Consider the following 17320-nt stretch of genomic DNA (forward strand, 5'->3'; position numbering starts at 1 on the left):
ACCACGACGACCACATCAACGGGGAATCCAGGAACAACCACGACGAGCATCTCAACGGGGAACACTCCAGAACCATATCAACCTCAACGACTTCAACAGGGAGTCCTGGAACGACCACGACGAGCATCTCAACGGGGAATCCAGGAACGACCACGACGACCATATCAACGGAGAATCCAGGAACGACCAGACGACATCAACGAATCCTGGAACGACCACGACGAGCATCTCAACGGGGAATCCAGGAACGACCACGACGACCACATCAACGATCAACGAAACAACGGAACAAGAATAAGGGGAATCCAGGAAAACCACACGACCCCTGTAACGACCACGACGAGCACCTCAACGGGGAATCCAGGAACGACCACGACGAGCATCTCAACGGGGAATCCAGGAACGACCACCACGACCACATCAACTGAAACCCCTGGAACGACCACGACGAGCATCTCAACGGGGAATCCAGGAACGACCACGACGACCACATCAACTGAAGGGAACGACCACGACGAGCACTCAACGGGGAATCCAGACGACCACGACGAGCATCTCTACGGCGAATCCAGAACAACTGCGACCACGACGAGCATCTCAACGGGGAATCCAGAAACGACCACGACGAGCATATCAACGGGGAATCCAGGAACGACCACGACGAGCATATCAACGGAAACTCCTGGAACCATAACTTCAACGACTTCAACGGGGAGTCCTGGAACGACGACGACGAGCATCTCAAGGGGGAATCCAGGAACAACCACCACGGCCACATCAACTGAGACCCCTGTAACGACCACGACGAGCATCTCAACGGGGAATCCAGGAACAACCACGACGACCACATCAACTGAGACCCCTGTAACGACCTCGACGAGCACCTCAACGGGGAATCCTGGAACGACCACGACGAGCATCTCAACGGGGAATCCAGGAACGACCACCACGACCACATCAACTGAAACCCCTGGAACGACGACGACGAGCATCTCAACGAGGAATCCAGGAACGACCACGACGACCACATCAACTGAGACCCCTGTAACGACCTCGACGAGCACCTCAACGGGGAATCCAGGAACGACCACGACGACCACATCAACGGGGAATCCAGGAACGACCACGACGAGCATATCAACGGAAACTCCTGGAACCATAACCTCAACGACTTCAACGGGGAGTCCTGGAACGACCACGACGAGCATCTCAACGGGGAATCCAGGAACGACCACGACGAGCATCTCAACGGGGAATCCAGGAACAACCACGACGACCACATCAACTGAGACCCCTGTAACGACCTCGACGAGCACCTCAACGGGGAATCCAGGAACGACCACGACGACCACATCAACGGGGAATCCAGGAACGACCACGACGAGCATATCAACGGAAACTCCTGGAACCATAACCTCAACGACTTCAACGGGGAGTCCTGGAACGACCACGACGAGCATCTCAACGGGGAATCCAGGAACGACCACGACGAGCATCTCAACGGGGAATCCAGGAACGACCACCACGACCACATCAACTGAAACCCCTGGAACGACGACGACGAGCATCTCGACGGGGAATCCAGGAACAACCACGACGAGCATCTCAACGGAATCTCCTGGAACCATAACCTCAACGACTTCAACGGGGAGTCCTGGAACGACGACGACGAGCATCTCAAGGGGGAATCCAGGAACAACCACCACGGCCACATCAACTGAGACCCCTGTAACGACCACGACGAGCATCTCAACGGGGAATCCAGGAACAACCACAACGATCATCTCAACGGGGAATCCAGAAACGACCACGACAACCACATCAACTGAAACTCCTGGAACCATAACCTCAACGTCTTCAACGGTGAGTCCTGGAACGACTCCGTGTACTGATCCAATTGTACCTCCTCCTCCCAATTTTTCTTGCCAAAAGTTACTACCATTTGTATTCCCCTATCCGATGGCTGCCAGCTTTCTATCAACAAATTCTAAAAAGAATCCGCAGTTGAAGCAGAGATCATCCTTTGCAAGACTCTCGTGCCGGAAATCTCCATGTTTAGACAAGTGCTCAAAAGAGAACACGTACACGGTAAAAACATTTCTCACTTGAAACTGTACTTTTATGTGGGAACGAAACTCAAAATCTTAAGATGTGCTTTATCCTTTTTTATTTTAGGTGTGCGAATTACAATTATGTAAACGTCGGCCTGGATCCTCTGTAACACGTGGATAACTGAAGTTTAGCTCAAATTCTTTGCGATATCTCTATAGTTACTTTTAAGTAGCTCTTGAATACAGATTTCTGCAAAGGTGTACTTTGTGTGCAAAAAAAAGAAACTCAACAACATTCAATCAACTGCGTGAGAAAAAAGCAGTTTTTTCATTTTTTGGTGTGTTCAGAGGAATGATCGATCTCTTAAAATAATAGATTGCCAAGAATTCTTCCTGGAATTCGTTCTCTACAGTAATGTTTTCGGAGACAGAGGTCTGTCTTCAGAAATTATAATAAAATGTGTGGTATGAACAACGCAACTGGCGAAATGTCGAACCATTAATGACTAGTATGTGGGTGAATTTTGCTGTTACTGTATTTTATCTATAAAATTTCAAACTACTATATCTATATGTTCACTATTTTATACATATATCTAATATTTCACAATTTTTATATTTATTGTTTATTTGGTCTGCAACACTCTTAAAAGTTATAAAATGTGGAAATACGCATGCTCAACTTTGCAGAAATGAACCGATCGAACAGTAAACACGGCGTAATCCCTACTACAAGGAGTGAATATTGTCAAACAAATGGGTTTACCTGTAGTATAAGATTTTAAAAGCTGTTCAACCAAAACTAGTATTTGGACAAGAGTAAAATGCTTTCAATTCGAAGTTTTTGAAACAACACTGGGACCTATCTGGCCCTTTTATGTGCACTGATACAGTTCGCCCTATTTCTTCGAAAATATTTTTGTTTCCAAAATTGTAAAGAAACAATGATTTGAACGAAAAGATTTCCTTTCTGAAATAAAAAAATGCACAAGAAGAAACGGCAACATTTTTGTCAAAATGATAGGATAATAAGGAAACGTTGTTTGAAAAAGAATAAAGTTGTTTTATTAAAAAAAATCATTACTGACATTGAAGAAAATTTCCAGAAAAAAGAGAAAATCTTTCTCTACTTAATATATCAACATGTACCGAAATATTATTGTGAGAGTTTTGAGAAAACTTAAACATTAAGAGGATGAAAAAATTCCAAACACTTTCAGTCCGAAAGAAAAATTATTACTTTTTATATTAATGTATCAGAAAACTTTATTCTGACATAATACTTCTGTACCATACCTTCAGAAAAACGAGACATTTATTTGCATAAACCAACAAAAAAAATGTGGTTCCTTGGTTTGCTAAGGCTGTAGAGATTTTCAGGTTATTCTCTCCCCTGATTGGGGATTAGTTGGGAAGACATTTTGAAAAAGCTAATTGACACTATACATGTGCGAAAAATCTAAAATATACATAAATGTGAGCTAAGCATTTTAATACATCAAAAAAGAGTCTATTTGTACAAGTTCATTTTACACTAAACCATACATTTCTATAAAAAAGTGCTATGGAATACGAAATGAACGTTAAATCCCTTATTATCCAATGACACTACCTAGAAATGCACTTGCCGCTCCTAAAATTCCCCCACTATTATAGGAATTGTCATTGTAGACTACCGTACCCTCGTTCACATCTCCTCTTTGGTACACAGCATAATCGTTATTACTGTAGTATACGGGCTGACGTTGATAGTAGTTATAGTTATAGGCGTAATTATTAGGTTGTGTATGGATCCCGTAATTCGATGGATAAACTGGTTGACCACGAAAATACGATAAGGTGAACGGTTGACGATATTGGTAGGTATATGGCTGACGGTACTGATAAGTATACGGTTGACTGTATTGATATCCGTAATAATTAGAATAGTCGTACCATTGCCGTTTTATCCGTGGAGAACTGAAACTTTTAAAATCACAATTCATGGGAAAATTCAATATTTAGAATTTGTAAGCGTTGTGGATTTACCCCATGGCAAGTAGAAAAATACCGGAAGCGAGGAGAATGTGGAATAATCGCATTTCTTTCCAAATAGCTACCGTCTGTGGTTTTATACGTCTGTGTCTGTTTTCGATTCGCTGACCGACTTTTTCGCACGTCATTTTAAACATGGTGATTCCTATGCTGCACGAGTTTCTTCGTAAAGTAACTTTTAAATATGAGATTCAAAGAAAATATTCCTTAGTCATAATGTAAAAAATATTCCATCATTATCAGATTGAGGCATATTTATGCCAAATTTCTAAGGTTTTGAGAACGAAAAAAATTTCGAAATAATTGGAAAAGTAGCTATAAGCAAATTTATAAGTTTTTTAGTTTTAGTTTTTATAAATTTGTAAGCAAAAGTTATAAGCAATGTATAAGTGTAATAATGAACTAATTATTATTTAGTTGCTAGTTATTTGTTAAAGGGGTGACAAAGCTTAATAAAAACAGTTTCGTATCCTAGTTACATATTTTTGAAAATTTTATTTCTACATAGAAGACTTCAAAATTTTTATCTGCCGATTTTATTAGGATGGGTTTTTTTAGTGTTCTTCGTGATGTTTGCCATAAGCTGCTATGAGGCTCATTTGTTTCCAGGACACTAATCTATGTTATAAAGAATAATAGAATCAGAATGACAACAAAAACCTTAAAAACGTCCACAGTAGCCTATAATTTCTTACTCACTCCGACATTGAACATTTGGAAAAAAAAACTTATGTAAAATTGAGCAGTAATTGTGTTCGATCACAAATATCCAAGAAACAGACATTTTAGAATATTGTGAAAATTTTTTGTGGAATATCAATGGAAATTTGTGCACTAAATTAACAATTAGTCGCGATTATTGTTACAGATATTTTCGGTCCGAAAATTCCTCAGGCTGTAGCGATCGATAATCGTCAAAACCAAGGTTTTCCAATCTTTTTTTAAGGAACTGTAGTTTTTTGAACTAAAGAATCCAAAAAAACCAAAACAGACTTTCATGCCAAAGTAGGTCAAAGTGATTTCATTCCTCGTTCATGAAATGATACGACTTTTTCGTTCCGCGCTAAATGCACCACCGTATCGTAGTAATGCATTTTACGATCAACAATCAAATACGTATCTTTCTTTAATTGTTGTAGTTTCGTTCAGTTAAAGGCTGCGTATACTCAATTCGAAGAGGATAGCCTCAACCTCTTTGACGATTTTACGACAGGACTGCTACACTGCGCTGCCGAACAAAGCAGCACTAAAATTTAGAAATTTTGAGATATAAAGCTGAAATGAAGATGATTTCCAAGTATCGTAACAAGAACATGAATTATTCATACAAATCCAGAGAAATCAAGAGCAACGAGTTTGATCAGTTCACACAAACATTTTTTTACTATGTTTATGTTTTAGTAGAAGTGGCCGCTATATTTTAAAAACACAACGATATTATTATCAGAACGATCAATAATGCTCATAGAAAAAACAAACTTTAATTTCCACCTTTTACGTCTCTAGAAATAAAGAGAAAATAAAAAGAATAACAAAGCAAGGAATACATGAATCTATTTATTTTGTTTCTTTTTTCAGGACACAGCGACAGCAATCGTATATAAATAGTTTTATTAGTATGTCAGTACATAAACAAAATCCACGATGATCACATCAAATAAATAGTCTCATCCATCAATATTGCCTCTTTCAATTTCACCGCCTTACACCCATGGCAGAAATCATTCACTCCTACTCTATAGTGTTGATATTATCCAAAATGTACAATAAATAACTAGAATAATGATATGTGTATCTGTTTTTAAAATTTGGAAAAAGAGTCGGATAAATATCATTGGTATCATTCATTCAAAAGGCCTCGATTTTCATTGACAATGAAGGTATATTGTCCAATAAGTCGAGTTATGGATGAGCTCTAAAAATTTGAAAGTAAATATGGCAGTGAAATTTTTTTCTAATTGATTCGATACAAAAGAAAAACAGACCTCTTTTGTGCGGAACTCATATGTTCGACTTGAACTCGCATTGCCTACGATCATCTCAACAATGGTGTCACGGTCTCCCGTCCTTGTGGAGACTATCTGAAAAAAAAGAACTGATTCATTTCTAATTAATTGAATTTTCCAACCGACTAAGGAAAAGAGTGAAATGGATTTTGAACTGATTTTTTTTTTGCTATTTCTAGTTGAACGCCCAAGAACTTACCCTATCGTATGACCATTGTTCCAATACGTCACGACTACGTGGCTCCAAAAGTTTCACGCCACTTCTACCAACCGCTAATTCTAATGGAGATAGAAGTCGTCCATCACAGGATGCTGCATCCAGATTGAAAATAGTGCTGCCGAAGAGTTTCCATGTGGACAGGAGCTCTGATAAACAAATAGATGTAAATTTTATTTCTCATTCAATTTTATTTCAAATTTAATCATTTCGCTTTGTTCTTATGCTTCTTATATTTTACTTCAAATTTTATCAACAAGGATACCCAGGCAAATTTTTTTGATTCGTGGATGCAAAATCGCGTTTACGCACAAGTCAGTGAATTTTTTTCTCAATATTCGTGCTGACTATTTGGACTTTGCCTTTTTTTCTCAGCAGAGGACAGTAAGCGTGTAAACGCAGCGCAGCTCTTGACTGACTCCGAGCCCGAAGGCGGATTTAAGCCAGGGTCGTGTCGCGCGTGAGCCTACCGTAATTTCGTAGGAAAAACGACGAAATGTTGGCCAGAGATAACAGATTCCAGAATGGATTAAATATTCCTTAAATTTTACCTAAAAATGCAGCCCTGGCTTGTGTGTTCGTCATGTTATTATTCATGGAACGTAGTTGGCGATTAATCCTACTCGCCCAAGCATCCGTCGATTGAGTAGGATATTCTAACACTGCTGATGGTATCAGAGAGCTGACGTTTTTCCTGAAAAAAACCACACCCTATAAACAGTGGACAAAATGTCTGGCGTCGATCAATCCGCTCAGGATAGCAGTTCACTTCAATTCAGAATCGTTCGAGGTCAACGAAAATGTAACCGACCCATACTAAGACGTGCGGAGGCCAGCCGAGGTATCAAGTCATTCTTTTTCTCCTCCCAGACAAGTGTGATGCCAATTTATCAATCACGGAAAAATGAAAGGGTTGGTTGGCACTAGGGCGAACTCGAACCTCCCATCGATTGATCGTGCAGACAGCGGAACATCTTACCGACTGCACTACACCCTTACCATATAAATATTTGTTCACTAAGAAATATTAAGACACTAACGAGAGAACAGCTGTTTTTTGTCCATCGTTAGCTGCGATATGAAGATAGGCGGCAAATTTTGTTATATCATCACATGTAGAGGCGCTAAGATATCCACCAGCTTGTCGCATGAGGAATTTTCCCTCCATATAATCAGGAACAACCTTAACGAATTAGAGATCGTATTAAGATCGTATTACAAATTTTGACAAATATTCATAAAATAATGATATTTTTGTATGATATGTATGCGTGGAAAAGAGGTATGAACTGTGAGATGTCTTTAAAATATTTAAATGATTAAAAAATTTCGAGTTCCAACAGAAGCTCACCTGGAAGAACAGCACATCGATGTATACAGGATGATCAAGTCGCAACGGATGCACCCATGTACATCGTTTCAACAAGAAATGGAATTGCTGACGTTTATGTTCGAGTTCAGTGCATATATCCAGAATGTAATCATCGTTATTACAGTACTCCATTCGATTTTCTGGAATTCAACGAAAATATCCGGAAATTGTCATATAAATGAACCGAATAAATTCCTTAAAAATTATGCATATTCTCTTAGATCTTTAAACTATCCTATAATAATGAAGTAGACAATAGATAACAATAGAAATAAATTTATTTTTTCCAAACGAAAAAAGAATCTCGAAATAGAAAAACCTTTTTCTAGAATGTAACAGAGGCAGAATTCTTGTTGTTCAGATGGACTCCTGATATTTAGCTCCAGGCAAAGCTCCTTGAATAATATGAAATATCTACTAAGAAATGACACTACAGATATTTTTGCAGAAAAATGACAGGAATATTTTAACGATAGAATTTTTCAGAACAGAAATCATCAGCTTACCCTGATCGCTTCTTCAACAACAGTTATACTCTTCGTATTGACAACTTTTTTACCTCCTCCAGGGAGCGTATAAACTTGACGTTTAAAGATTTTGCCATTCTGAAATTTCGAATCTCAAATTCACTGAAAATTTGGTATGTAAAGGAAAAAAGGGGGACATCTACATGACGAGATGACGACAATTATCAAACATTGCATAAACAAGTCGACTATGTAGGATAAACATAATTCACAATGAAATTAAGTGAAATTTTTTCCTAAGAAAATAGCACCTAACATAATTCCCCATCTAATTCCTATACAATCCTGACAAACTATTTTAAATTCTTGAAAATTGACGAAATGCATGGATAACAACATGAACATACCGTAATTTCTTCCACCTCCATACCACTTAACAAATATTTTCGGCCACCATAACGAATCGTTTGATTCAAATTTTGCAAGCATAACTGAGCAGTTCCTAAAGATCTCAATAACATTTTCTTTCCAAAATGAGTTATTATAATACATCGAGCACTTGTTTATCATTAATTTATGAATTTTTTTTTCTCACAAACTGAATAAATATTTAAGTATTTTATTAAAAAGGCGCTGATCAAAATGAAACACAGGTAGTCTTACGTACATATGTGTTACGACGGTAGAGTATGTGCCCAGAATGGTGAATTAAAACGTGAACGAAAAAAAAAACTATGGATATGAAACGAAAAACGTTGGATTTCATCTTACTTCTCGGAGATGTCTAGGATATAGGAGCTTGAAGGTAACGTACATTTAACATTAACACGTATGAGACCCGGGAAATCAGTAATTTGCTCGTTTTAACCAAGTTAGAAGTAAATTTTACGTTTTTTTTTAAATTTCTTCTGGAGTTCTGGGGAGTTACCTATTCGTTTTGCTGATTAGAAGTATTTGATGCTAATTGATTTTTACGATTAACTGAATTCTAATCCATACTATAAATTTCCATTTGTGATGGTTCTTTCACCTACACCTGTTACTAATGAAAGCATAAAATCCACAGGATTTGTATTCAAAGTGAAGAAGAGAAAAAACCCTCAGGTTAATAGTATTATTTATGTTCGCTCACCATGATAAGCTCTTCTTTGATCATCTGCATTCTCAGCAAGATAATTAACCAAATATGGACGTAGTGATAAAGAACAATCAAAATATGAAGTAATTATTGAAAATAATCGCCATCCACGTATTGAACTGTCGGGCCTGGAAATGATCCAAGATTTCTAGTGTTTGGATATCAAAGTACATTCGTACATTGTAGAAGTACATGCCAAAGTGCAGAAACAGAGATTTTTAGATAAGGAAGACAAAACTCGAATTTCCTACTTGCTAGATTTATTGTTTGTGGTTTGTCGGATGATTTGACAGTAAACTTCATCTCGAAGTGCAGGATGTTTATGACAGATAAGAAGTAGATGATACACAGCGTCGGTTATCGTTTCACCTCGTCGAATCGGTTCATCACCCATATATCGCATTATACCTGTAATTTTTTTACAAAATACATTTCAATAAATGTTGCTGAAACGATTAACCAGTGAGAATTTGTATTTGCTACATTATAATATTATTATTATAATTTTTTTTGAGAAGCAAAGTTTATTTGTGTTTTCCTGTTATGCCAACGAGGTTTAGGTGAAACTTTTTTGTTGGTCTGACCTGTCGACAAGCTTGTCTTTTTCAAAGGCCAGTCTCACCGACTAGCGGGATTGGTAAATGAAAGAAAATGAAGTGAAAATAGTATGCCTGATAATATTATTATAATATTTTTATCAGGTATACTATTTTCACTTCATTTTTTTTACTAGTTCATCGTGAACTAGTGAAAATTAGAAAAAGCTATTTATGTAGTTCTGGAGAGCGATGAAAGTGCATTCAACCCTAAAAATGTTTGCTAAACATTTGTTGACGGCTGAAAACGGACTTATTGATGGATTTTTTGTTCATAATCATGTTTTTCAGGTCTCTCGTTTGTTCATCTTTTTCACATCATCACTCCTCAATAATAACGAGTAAAGTATCTGGCGTTAATCAATCCGCTTGGGAAGACGAGTTCGACTTCAAGTCAGAGTAGTGTCTGACCTATAAAAAAAACTTGTGAGGCTCATCCATGGATCAAATTAGTATTTGTATCCTTTCACAAGAATGACCTCAATTGGTCGAGCGCGGAGGGATGAAAGGGCTTGATTGGCACTAGAGCGGTTTCAAAACATCGACAATGCGCTCACAGGCGAACCTCTTACCAGCGGCTCTACAGCCGTCCTTTTTCCCATCGTATTCTCAAAAAAAAAAGTGTTTGTGATGCAGGATGGAAACGATTTTGATGGCTCAAAAAGTTTACCACGTTAAAGAGTGAATGATACATGAGGAAGATAGTACGAAATGAGTCCTTCTAGAACTCATTTTGTGTCATCTTCCTCTTCTAACTCCTAAAAAAACTCTGTTTGTACGTTTTAGTAAAGGAGGAGTGACATGGAGAGAACTCCAATCGAAGACTATGACGAATTGTTGTAAAACAACGAAATATGGTGTATTTCTCAAAAAGAGATCGATTTCGGACGATAACAACAGGAATGGCGATTTTTTTTACCACTTTCAAAATTATTATTATCATTATCCTATGCTTTCCTTATTATTTGCTCTGCTTTAAAGCATGGAACTTTTAGAGTTTGATCCAAGGAGTTGATAGTTCACATCGAAGCTAATATTTTCGCCAATATTGCTAGGGGTACATTTTCAAAAGATCATTAGAAACTTTAGTTGGCGTCGAGCGTGTTCTACCAGGCTGACGTTGCGACATGCGTAGCACGTATCGATCGACTGCGTAATTTCGTTGGAGACGCGTTGCGTTCGCCTAGTTCAACACGGTCGGCGTCGTATTCTCATTCGACGTGACGACGACTTTTCCTAATTTTCTGGATCCAAAGTACTAAATGTGGAAGCAAAACTAGAAGATATACTCATATCTTTAGACACAAATACTTACATGCAAATGTTTCGCATGCCAGTTTGTCGAGTTCATTCGATTCGAAACGAATGAGGGAATGAGAGATTGGCTTCTCCGTAAACTTTACCCTATGAGCAACATCTTCCCATGTCCAGCCTTTCTCTGTAATAAATTAATTAATTTCAGTTTTTAAAATTAAGTTTTTTAAATGTAGAAAAATAGTTAGGACTATTATACGATAACATACTGTTCTTTTTCAAAGTATTGTCAAATCCTTTAGGACCACGGAAATGATTAAGAGCAAATTCCAACATAGTGTATTTATAACCATTCATATGACCAATTTCATCAGCAACGTCGTCGTAAACAAGAGGAAGTGTTGGCAGAGATTCTTCAATTTCTCGCTGAACAAACGAAAAAAAAGCCCGTATTTGTTTATTTCTTTTATGAAAAACACTACATAGATGACAACAGAAATGACAGACAATTTCAGAACATGTAGTTAGAAGAACGGGACGAACACTTCCAAAGAAATGTATATTTAGGACAAACACAGATGTACTGACACATACACGTGTTATCAGAATTAAGGATTAGAACAAACATTGCTGTCATCAAGTGGGACAACGTATTGAGCAGGAAGACTTCCATAACGATTCCCAATTTTTCCATACAACCATGATCCAGACGGTGTAACTTCACCATTTGGTAGTGGAACCTTAAAATCACGGAAAAACTTAATTAAAAATTAATTAATTAGCGAATTTTTTCATTTCCGGTACATGTACTACACTACAAATAAGAGAGAGAGTAAAAATATTTTGAAAAATAGAAACATCATAAATGTACCAATTCAATCGTTTCGCCTTTTTTAAATGACAACAAATTCGGTTGTTTAGTGACATAATCAGCGGTTGCACGGACGAACTGCTTTTTCTGGAACAGGTCTCATTGACAATAGTAGAAAAAATAATTTTTTTATGGTAAAAATATTTCGAATCACTGACCTGTACTTCGCCGTACATACATTTGTCGATTTGTGCCTTGATTTGTTGTGCCATTTTTGTACGTAACCTTACCGTCATATGATTTTTCGTATGTAGACAAATTACTTCATCATTTTCCAGTGTTGTTTCAGTTAAATCCGAATAACTAAAAATATCTACGCATACTTAATGATCCATGAACTAAGCTAGTCTAGATATGACTTATTGTTTGCACCACATCAACCAAACACAATATAGTTGAATACAGTCGGTGGCTTTACCGTGTTCAACCAGCCTGACGCAGCGCGTCTGCCGCAACTCATGCGCCAACGTTCTTTTTTTTTTCTTCCTAACGCAAATGCACTCTCCTCGCCTCAAACGGCAGCGTAGAGAGAGGCTTCCGGAAAAAATCTAACATCGTCGCAGGACCTATGTATGGGATCTACAGTAGGCCCTTGAACTTAATGCGACCATGAGCCGCGTAAGCGATTTGTACACTCTGGCTTGAGCAAAACTGTCGTGAATTCAGGACAACGGTAGTCTCTTTCCCGTTCTCTCCGCTACAAAACAAGGGTGCACTGCGATCACCCGGCTGAACACATCCATAGCCGACTATGTGAAGTATAAACTCACTTGAAATGATCTTGTGGTTTCAAAGGATTTTCCTTGTCTAAAGGAGTGTGAAGGGATAATCGGATTCCATGCTCACCAATGGAGAGTAACACCGATACGGATTCATCCAGGCGTTCCTCAACTACCTGCAGTAAAGCATACATTAAATAATGAGCACACACTCTGATTTTGATAATTAACTATTTTATATCGCATAATATCATCACTGAATTATATTAAGGAATAATATTATTATTTTATATTACTGCATTTTTCCTGGCAATAAAGAAGTAATGCCAGCAAATAAATCATTTCATTAGCACCGATCTAGGAGGATCATCCGTTTCTCATCTAATACTATTTCCTCTATCTCTACAAAGACAATGTAACATTCATGTGAATACAAGAAAGAGATATATGATTTTTCTTCTATTCGCTGATCCCAATAGGTCCTAGACGGAAAAAGCTACTACTCGTGATTTTAACAATACTTCATACCTCATACACTTGCGCAAAATACATCGGCCATTTACGAGCCGCCTCAATAACGGCAACTTTTACGTCAACTGGGATCTCTGTTTGTCGATTCAACATTTCTGGAGGAATATTGTTCGCTTCTGAAAATCGAAGTAAGTTGCCCACCTCCCAACAAAGTACGTATTTTTCTGATTTTTTTTTCCATTTTTTAAAATTTGTTGACTTACTAAGTATGCTAACAACGTCATCCCTCTCATATGCTCGGATACGATATGCGATTCCTTTGCGGCAATCGGAAATAATTTGTGCAAATACTTGATTGATTACTTGAACGTCATCCAGGTCTTCTCGTGGATAGAACATCTGAAAAAAAGGAATTGATCAAAACTTATGGATTTTAACGAGATAGTGATAAAAAATGACAAAAGCTCATTGAGGACAATATAAATAATGGTGAAAAAGAAAAAATAATCAGAAACACTCCTACCTCCTTTCTTATAGTGAGTTTCCACGGTTGTTTCACATATCGTACAGCAGGCTTTTCATGTGAACTCACAGATTCCGTATCACTTGGTGGTTGCACATATGGAACTAAAAATGTTTGTACAAAAAAAAAAGAAATTATTTCTATCCATGTTTTGTAGTTATAGTTCCAATAATAATATCAAGGTAGCTCATTCCATGATTACCTGGACTGCGACTTTGTTCCACGAATTCTGCTGGTCGTTCCACTTCTCCCTCAAAGACCCATTCATTTTGTGGTTCTTCAGTCTGAAACAAAGAGTTTCTACATGAAAAAAAGAAATATTTCTGCTAATTAGATGTGAATAGCAAGCACTGAAGTAAAATATCTCCATTTTTCTCGTATTTGTCATCTGTTCTTAGCTAGGAATTATCCTAGAACTCAAATTGTGCAGTAATATGTAGGTTCGATGCACACCCTTCTCAAGTGGCTGGAACATTTCCGGAGCCGAGTTGTTATTTTAGTTTTAAAAAACCAGAAAAATCCGAGGCAATATGCAAATTTATCGTAGTTATGTATAAGTTTTGGTAAAAAAGAGTTTATGAATGTTTGAGGAACAAAAATCAGTTTGGCAGGTAGCCAAACTATTTTAGGTTTGAACAAGTCGGTTATATAACATTAGTTTTCTATTAATAACATGCTGTTATTGGTAATTAGTATAAACACAAATATAATAATTTACTAATATATTAATTTGATGAATTGTTTCAGCAGAAAATAGAAATGAGCTTAGATAATAATGGATACAAGGAACAATTTCTGGAATATTAAGAATACAACAATAAACTTCCTAATAAACAAAATAGAATAAACACGCCGTTAAAATGTTGAAAAAAAATTCAAAATTAAAAGATAAAAATAGTACCAGTCTCTGCTACTCGACCAATCCATACCTTCACGACATAATCACTCGGTGGTACATATTGACTAGGAGGTGGTGGAGGGGTGTAAACATCTCGTGGTTCTTCCGGAACTGCAAATGCTTGTACGGATGGTTCTGGTGGTGGTACAGGAGCCGGTGGCTTCTTTGGAATGAAGATCCGAACATGATCGACGGGTGGTGGGAGATTCTGTTAGTAAAGAGTGTTAGTATTTTTTGTTAGTTCAACATATAAATTAACAATGATAGAAAAAAAAACTTGGAAGAAGTAAATACAAGTAATTTTAACATCAGTAAATAGTAGTAGTTAATTTAATTTTAGCAATTAATTAACAAGTAATTAAGTACAAGTAAGACAATTCTTCGGGCATTGCACTCAGCAAATCAAAATACAAAATTCACTTCAGTTAAGGTCAGGTGAATTTCTGGCACAGTTGACGTCTACCTCATACCTTAGGAATTTTCAAGAGGTTTATTGCTATTGTGCTTATTGTTGTTTTTATTAGCTAGTCGGTTAAGCGCACGTGCCCTTCCTTACTTTTTCCAGGATTTCGCAACGAACAGGGCGTTGTTCCTAGTAGTTTCTATGCTGCGAAAGAACCGAAGAATTACAGTTCACCCATAAATTCTCCTCTTCTATAAAAAAAAAAACAAAAACAAAAGTACAGTTATATTGGATTTTCTCTTCTCTAGAAGGAACAGATAGCAACATTTTCTAAATCATATTCTGAAATCCGTAGAAAGTCCTTGTACTGAATATGGCGGTGTAGATCATCTATCTATTTCAAAAACAAATTCTCATTGTAATTTAATTGATAAGCAAGTGAATTCGGATAAAAATAAAGATAATAATCGCAAAGTGCACGAAAACTGCAGTGGATCACTGGTAAATATTTTTTAATCCCTTAGAACTTGCAGCTTAAAAAAAATATGCAATTTTCCAAGAAAAAGTCATAAAAGTATTTAACCAAACTATTAAACGGATACATGGCAATTTGTTTCCTTCGAAATATTTTTTCTTAAATCGAATGGATTCTCCGGAAGAGAATTTCTGCACATCGTAATCTTACACATTAACAAAACTGATAAAATCGGTCTTAATCCATGAAACATAAATTTTCACGATTTTCCCAATACACAGGTTGTTCTTTGGAAAGACTGCTAGAACTACAGCGAATTTCAACGGCTGACGACGTCGTTCACCGAGATCTTCGAACTAATCACTAGAAAGTTATAGCCTATTCTTCTCCACATTTACGAAATAAAATGTCGCACGATAAGGCGATGCCCGAAGAGCAATTTCGAGGAGACATTCAAGTTGAATAAATCGGATCTACCTTAAGACGTTCATTAATTTTTCGAATAGCTTCTTGTTCTTTTTGCTGTATTTCTTTCACAAGATTCTTCTCTGGAATACGAAATTTGCGCGGATTTGGATGTTCAGAATTGATTATAGTGTTTTGTACGATCGGCTCTCGATACGCATCCTGTGGAACTCGATTAAGACCCTAAAATTAAAATCGGCATTGTTATTGCTTGGTGAATTTGAAAATAAAAGAGAATTACATTCTGTTTCCGCTCTGAGGATGGCGATTTTAATGGAGATGGTGATCTCGGCGATGGACGCGGAAGAGCACCCGAGTTGTCAGGCCTGAACAAGGAAGAGAAAATGAAAAACAAAGAAGAGAAATGAAAAACTCTAAGAAAAATTCTTTGCAAAAAAAAATGGCCGCCAACCTCAACATCGACCTGGTTGGTTCGAAACCTTGATTTTTAGGGTGGAAATCGGATGATGAACTCTATAATTGAAATGATTTTGAAAATATCTGGAAATTTGCGTGAAAAATAAGAAGGGGGAATAGAAAGAAGTTAAATGTACAGTCAAAATAGAAGTTTTTATGTGCTGAATCAATATGCAAACATTCCATCTCAAACAGTGGGTTGAGGCCGTCCAATTGCTATGATAAGGCCAGCAATCTGGCTGCGATGCAGTTCGTCGTAACATCTTCTTATCTTCACACACTCTCAACAATGTTTGGACTGGGAAACAAATACCATGAAGATTTCTCATCAAATTTAATAATCGATACAAATTTTCAAAAACGTAATTCGAACGACGAAACAGGAGGCAACAAAAATTCAAACTCGGTAACCTCGAACGATTTCTTCGAAGTGCTTATGATTCCTAAAAGGCGTAAATGACCACACATAATACGTGCTCAACGTCCGGTAAGCTAAGGAAAACACCGGAATAGGAATTCGTATTTTCTGGATTGGGTTCTCCTTTCAAAGAACAGTTTGTGCTGATAGTGAGTTTCATGTAACTCAGAGGTTCTTATGAAAAACTTTTGTTTGTCATACGCTTCATATTAGGATCATAATGTGCACCATATTGTTAATCTTAAGGAAATAAAGGAATAGAGTGCAAGGAGTTGATCAATCCGGAGTATGGTAATAGTAACAGTAATAATTGATTGGTTGATTGATTGGTTGATTTCAACCGCGTTTGACTTCAATTCAGAATCGTCCGAGATTTAAAAACGCGTGTGGAGCTTCAAAATGACGTGCGAGGGCGATCCGATATGTCAACTCTATGCTTCCATGCTCCCAGACAAATCTGGTAGCAAGTTATCGACTCCGTAAGGATAAAAAGCTCGGTTGGCACTAGGACGGATTCCAACCATC

At 37.4% G+C, this 17320-nt stretch overlaps 3 protein-coding genes across 4 annotated transcripts in view; all 3 read right to left on the reverse strand.

Moving 5' to 3' along the window:
* Window positions 1-557: 557 nt before the first annotated feature.
* On the reverse strand, window positions 558-1844 carry RB195_025651 (uncharacterized protein; the record flags this gene model as incomplete). The annotated part of the gene is made up of 1 exon (XM_064213888.1): window positions 558-1844. One exon carries the CDS (start codon window positions 1842-1844, stop codon window positions 558-560), a length of 1287 nt encoding a protein of 428 aa, XP_064069770.1.
* On the reverse strand, window positions 558-4213 carry RB195_025652 (uncharacterized protein; the record flags this gene model as incomplete). Its single annotated transcript, XM_064213889.1, has 3 exons — window positions 558-1870; window positions 3733-4010; window positions 4080-4213. 3 exons carry the CDS (start codon window positions 4211-4213, stop codon window positions 558-560), a joined length of 1725 nt encoding a protein of 574 aa, XP_064069769.1.
* A 1712-nt stretch (window positions 4214-5925) lies between these two features.
* The window catches only part of RB195_025653 (uncharacterized protein), a gene marked incomplete at both ends in the record, with an annotated part of 28689 nt that continues 17294 nt past the window's right edge, over window positions 5926-17320 (reverse strand). For both annotated transcript variants that reach the window (XM_064213891.1, XM_064213890.1), the window contains 25 exons: window positions 5926-6000; window positions 6071-6166; window positions 6291-6457; window positions 6860-7002; window positions 7349-7491; window positions 7660-7820; window positions 8000-8075; window positions 8187-8285; window positions 8555-8649; window positions 9280-9413; window positions 9537-9693; window positions 11197-11319; window positions 11405-11561; window positions 11762-11875; window positions 12007-12093; window positions 12165-12309; window positions 12777-12901; window positions 13254-13372; window positions 13460-13595; window positions 13720-13823; window positions 13922-14003; window positions 14649-14825; window positions 15973-16143; window positions 16202-16286; window positions 16373-16434. In XM_064213891.1, coding sequence (XP_064069771.1) covers window positions 5926-6000; window positions 6071-6166; window positions 6291-6457; window positions 6860-7002; window positions 7349-7491; window positions 7660-7820; window positions 8000-8075; window positions 8187-8285; window positions 8555-8649; window positions 9280-9413; window positions 9537-9693; window positions 11197-11319; window positions 11405-11561; window positions 11762-11875; window positions 12007-12093; window positions 12165-12309; window positions 12777-12901; window positions 13254-13372; window positions 13460-13595; window positions 13720-13823; window positions 13922-14003; window positions 14649-14825; window positions 15973-16143; window positions 16202-16286; window positions 16373-16434 — 3033 coding nt within the window. The remainder of the gene's footprint in view (window positions 6001-6070; window positions 6167-6290; window positions 6458-6859; window positions 7003-7348; window positions 7492-7659; window positions 7821-7999; window positions 8076-8186; window positions 8286-8554; window positions 8650-9279; window positions 9414-9536; window positions 9694-11196; window positions 11320-11404; window positions 11562-11761; window positions 11876-12006; window positions 12094-12164; window positions 12310-12776; window positions 12902-13253; window positions 13373-13459; window positions 13596-13719; window positions 13824-13921; window positions 14004-14648; window positions 14826-15972; window positions 16144-16201; window positions 16287-16372; window positions 16435-17320) is intronic.

This window comes from Necator americanus, chromosome X (genome assembly GCF_031761385.1).
Source record: "Necator americanus strain Aroian chromosome X, whole genome shotgun sequence".
Lineage (NCBI taxonomy): Eukaryota > Metazoa > Nematoda > Chromadorea > Rhabditida > Ancylostomatidae > Necator > Necator americanus.